This window comes from Bison bison, unplaced genomic scaffold (assembly GCF_000754665.1).
Source record: "Bison bison bison isolate TAMUID 2011002044 unplaced genomic scaffold, Bison_UMD1.0 scf7180017864525, whole genome shotgun sequence".
NCBI classification, from domain to species: domain Eukaryota; kingdom Metazoa; phylum Chordata; class Mammalia; order Artiodactyla; family Bovidae; genus Bison; species Bison bison.
Window position 1 is genome coordinate 13583419 of NW_011495076.1, and position 3844 is coordinate 13587262.

Genomic DNA, 3844 nt, shown 5'->3' on the forward strand with positions numbered 1-3844 from the left:
ATTCTCTGGTTGTTGCCTCCGAGTTTGCTTACAGGGGTAAAAGGAGAGGTAGTTCAGGGAAGGAATATAAAGATGTCACCGGACAAGATTGTGGCAGCAGCATAAATACTGAAATGCTGAACTGCTCACTTAGGACTGCTCACTCCACCAGGCAACAGGCAAGCTTGGTCCATGGCTCTCCTCCCCGCAGTTTGCATTTGATCCATCTGCTTGCAGTTCTGAGTTCTCAGTGCTCAGGCCTCTCCTCTCATGTGGGGGAGATGGCAGCTCTCAGCCTGCCACAGGGGGGCCCTCAAGAAAGGGTTGGTGCAGAGAGGCGAGGCTCCTCCCCAGGCCTCCCCCAGCACCCACCCGCTCTGGGATCAGCCTGGTGGTCTTTAAGAGAGATCCTCCCTGACTTCTCTGCCTGTCACATCTGCTCAGAATCCCAGTCTAGCTCACTGCTGGGGCAGGATGCGGGCCCCAGCACTGCTTCTGGTTGTCCTGGCTCCCAGTAAGTGTGTTGCCTGGATGCTCCTGGAATTTTTCTGTATTTTGTGGCATTGTGTGTGTGGCGGGAGTAGGGGTGAGGGTGGGGGGTTGTGGGGGAGAGGGTCATACTAAGAAATTAGTGTTTCCTCTTCCTCATTATTTTTTGTTGCTTTTCCCATTGCAGTCATGCAGGTATCTTCCAACTTGATGTTAATCACTAGTAAGACCGGGGAGACTGCTTCGTTCCCTTGTGATCTTACACAAGGGGCCACCTATATCCACTTGTACAAACATGAGGAGGGGACAGCCCCCCGACGTCTTTTATACTACGACAGCTACAACTCAAAGGCTGTGCTTGAATCAGGAATCAGTGGAACAAAATACCATGTCTATAAGGGCACAGGGAGGAGCTATACATTTGCAATCCTAAATCTGCAAGCAAGTGATTCCGGCATATACTACTGTGCTATCTGGGATAAGCACGTTGGTTCAGACTTCCTGTACACTGCACTGGAAATTTTGCTTGTGGCTGCAAATCACCATCAGCCACATCAGCCACAAGCAGCTGATATCAGCAGCTGCTTCACTTCCTCCCCCAATTTCTTTTTACTCTAAACAAAGAAAAACCCTGAACTCGATGCCCATGAATCAAACTTTATATTCCATGGCCACCTTCTACCTCCCCACAATAGCCATAGTTTTTCCTAAAAACAGGCCTCCATCTCCAGTCTATAGGCAAGCAGTCTGGCAGGCAGCATATTCTCAGCTCTCCCAGAAGCTGGTAGCGTTCATATTATTTTCTCTTTAAGACAGACAGAGAACCTAGGAGTATCTGTGAGGGGAGATATTTAGGAGAGGAAAATGGAAAGGCTAGATAATACTGAACCATTCACCTGATGATTATGCAGAGAAAATGCCTGGGAATAGAGCATCTTTATTATCCAGGAGTATGAAGACTGAGAAATGATGGAATGAAAACTCAGACTTCTTGAACCTCAAGCTGGTATCCAATTTATCTTTTGGAAAAAACTGATATCTCTCTTACATAATCAACGAGGGCATGGTTTACCTAATGAAAATGTAGGGGGAAAAGTGATTGTTTTAGGTGTTGGTGGTTTAGTCACTAAGTTGTGTCCAACTCTTGAGACCCCTTGCACTGTAGCTTGCCAGGCTCCTCTGTCCACAGCAAGAATTCTCCAGGCAAGAATATTGGAGTGGGTTGCCATTTCCTTCTCCAGGGGATCTTCCAGACCCAGGAATTGAACCCAGGTCTCCTGCGTTATTGCAGGTAGATTCTTTACCGACTGAGCTACGAGAGAGCCACATTGTTGTATTCTACTTATACCCTCTGTTGAAGTTCAGCCCACAGCCAGAACTGTCTTCAACAAGTAAAGCCAAAGCTTCTTTCTACCCCCACTCCCTACCATTAACAAGGCCAAGTGCCAAACTAGAATGAAACTTATCAGATCATAGTTTTCTCAATAATTAAAATTAAAGAACACTTTGGGTGAACAATCAAAGAATGGTATATATTTCAATTGAAAAGTTATATCTCCAAGGATTGTGGCTGCCTTATTGGGCAGGTTTAAGGAAGAAAAATTGATATTGAAATACAGAAATATCAGCTCATGTGTATACGGCCTCTTGTGCATTGGTTCGTCCAAATCTGTACTAGTGTCTGAGCTTCTAGAACAGTGTTTCTCAAACTGTGGTCCACGTACCACCTGCATCAGAAGTACCTGAATTGGAATAACAGTGCATGTTCTGGGTGGCACTCAACAGAGTGAATCAGAATCACGGAACGAAGGCTGAAAATGTGCATTTTTTGATAGACTCCTAGTGATTCTTCTTCAAGTTGATTTGTAAGTCTTGCTGCACTAGCACAGAAATGCCTACTAGAATAGTGTTCATGGTCTTATCCCCAACCCTGAAGCCCCATCTGTCTTGTTGCATCCTGGATGCTGCTGCTCTCCAGGTCATCACATTTCTCTATCAGAATCTCGGAATTAAAAAAAAAAAAAAAAACAGTCTCGCACCACAAGTCAAATCTTCAGATTCTTCTTAGTTCAATGACTGCAGACAGCAAGGAATTGGATAATAAATGCACTGGCTTTAGCTTGCTCTACTGTATCAGCAACCACATACTGTAACTATTTGCAGCTTTAGGAAAGCCTGAAGCATAAACATATTTTCGTTTATACTTTTCCAATGGTGCTAAGACTTTGTTTTGCCCTTTTGATTCCTTGATCCACTTTAATTTGAATTTTTGTGTATGGGTGTAAGGTAGCAATCTTAATGTGGAGATCCAATTTCTCCCCCAATTACTGACTAAAGCATTATTATATCACTGTTTTTCTTTGCACTTTGTGATAACTACTTTTCCATGTACTCACAGAAACCCTTATGATCTCTCCCTCAGTTTCCATTCTCTGTCTCTGTTTATTCGGGTCATTTTCTCTAAGGACACAGCTATAGGTAGAGACACTGTATGTACGAAAAACAAAGACACATGTAGGATAAGCAGTATGCTATACACAACCCAGGGGTGATTGAAGAAATCAGAGGAAATAAACAATCCTTGAAGACAATGAAAACGGGAAAACAGCATACAAAAAAAATCTGTGGTATACAGCAAAAGCTGTTCTAAGAGAGAAGTTTATAGTGATACAAGCCTACCTCAAGATACAAGAAAAACCTCAAACAAACAGCCTAATCTTACACCTAAAAGAACTAGGAAAAAGAACAAATAAAACCAAAGGTAAATGAAAGAGAATAAAAATCAGAGTAAAATAAAATAGAGATTAAAAACATCATAGAAAAGATCAATACACCAAGAGCTGGTTATTTGAAAAGACAAACAAATTGGTAAACCTTTAGCCAAACTCATCAGGAAAAAAAAAGAGAGAGAGAGAAAGAGAGAACTCAAAGATACAAAATTAGACATGAAATTAGAAGAAGTTAACAGCTGATACCACCAAAATAGAAATAGCAATAACTCATTACTACAAATAATTACTCAATACATGGCAAGAAAATAGACTGCCTAGAAGAAATGGATACATTCCTAGAAATGTTCTAAAAAGTACAAGTTCTCCAGCAAGAATATAAAAACAGGGGGGAAAAGTCTCTTCAGCAAGTGGTGCTGGGAAAGTTGGACAGATGCACATAAATCAATGAAGTTAGAACACACTCTCCACACCCTCTCCAGCATTTATTATTTGTAGACTTTTGGATCGCAGCCATTCTGACTGGTGTGAAATGGTATCTCATAGTGGTTTTGATTTGCATTTCTCTGATAATGAGTGATGTTGAGCATCTTTTCATTGTGTTTGTTAGCCATCTGTATGTCTTCTTTGGAGAAATGTCTATTTAG

At 41.9% G+C, this 3844-nt stretch overlaps 1 gene segment (V, D, J or C); it reads left to right on the forward strand.

The window, feature by feature from the left end:
- Window positions 1-371: 371 nt before the first annotated feature.
- LOC104981951 lies at window positions 372-1254 on the forward strand. The segment is given in 2 exon segments: window positions 372-493; window positions 656-1254. Coding segments are annotated over 2 exon segments (471 nt in total).
- The last annotated feature ends 2590 nt before the right edge of the window (window positions 1255-3844 follow it).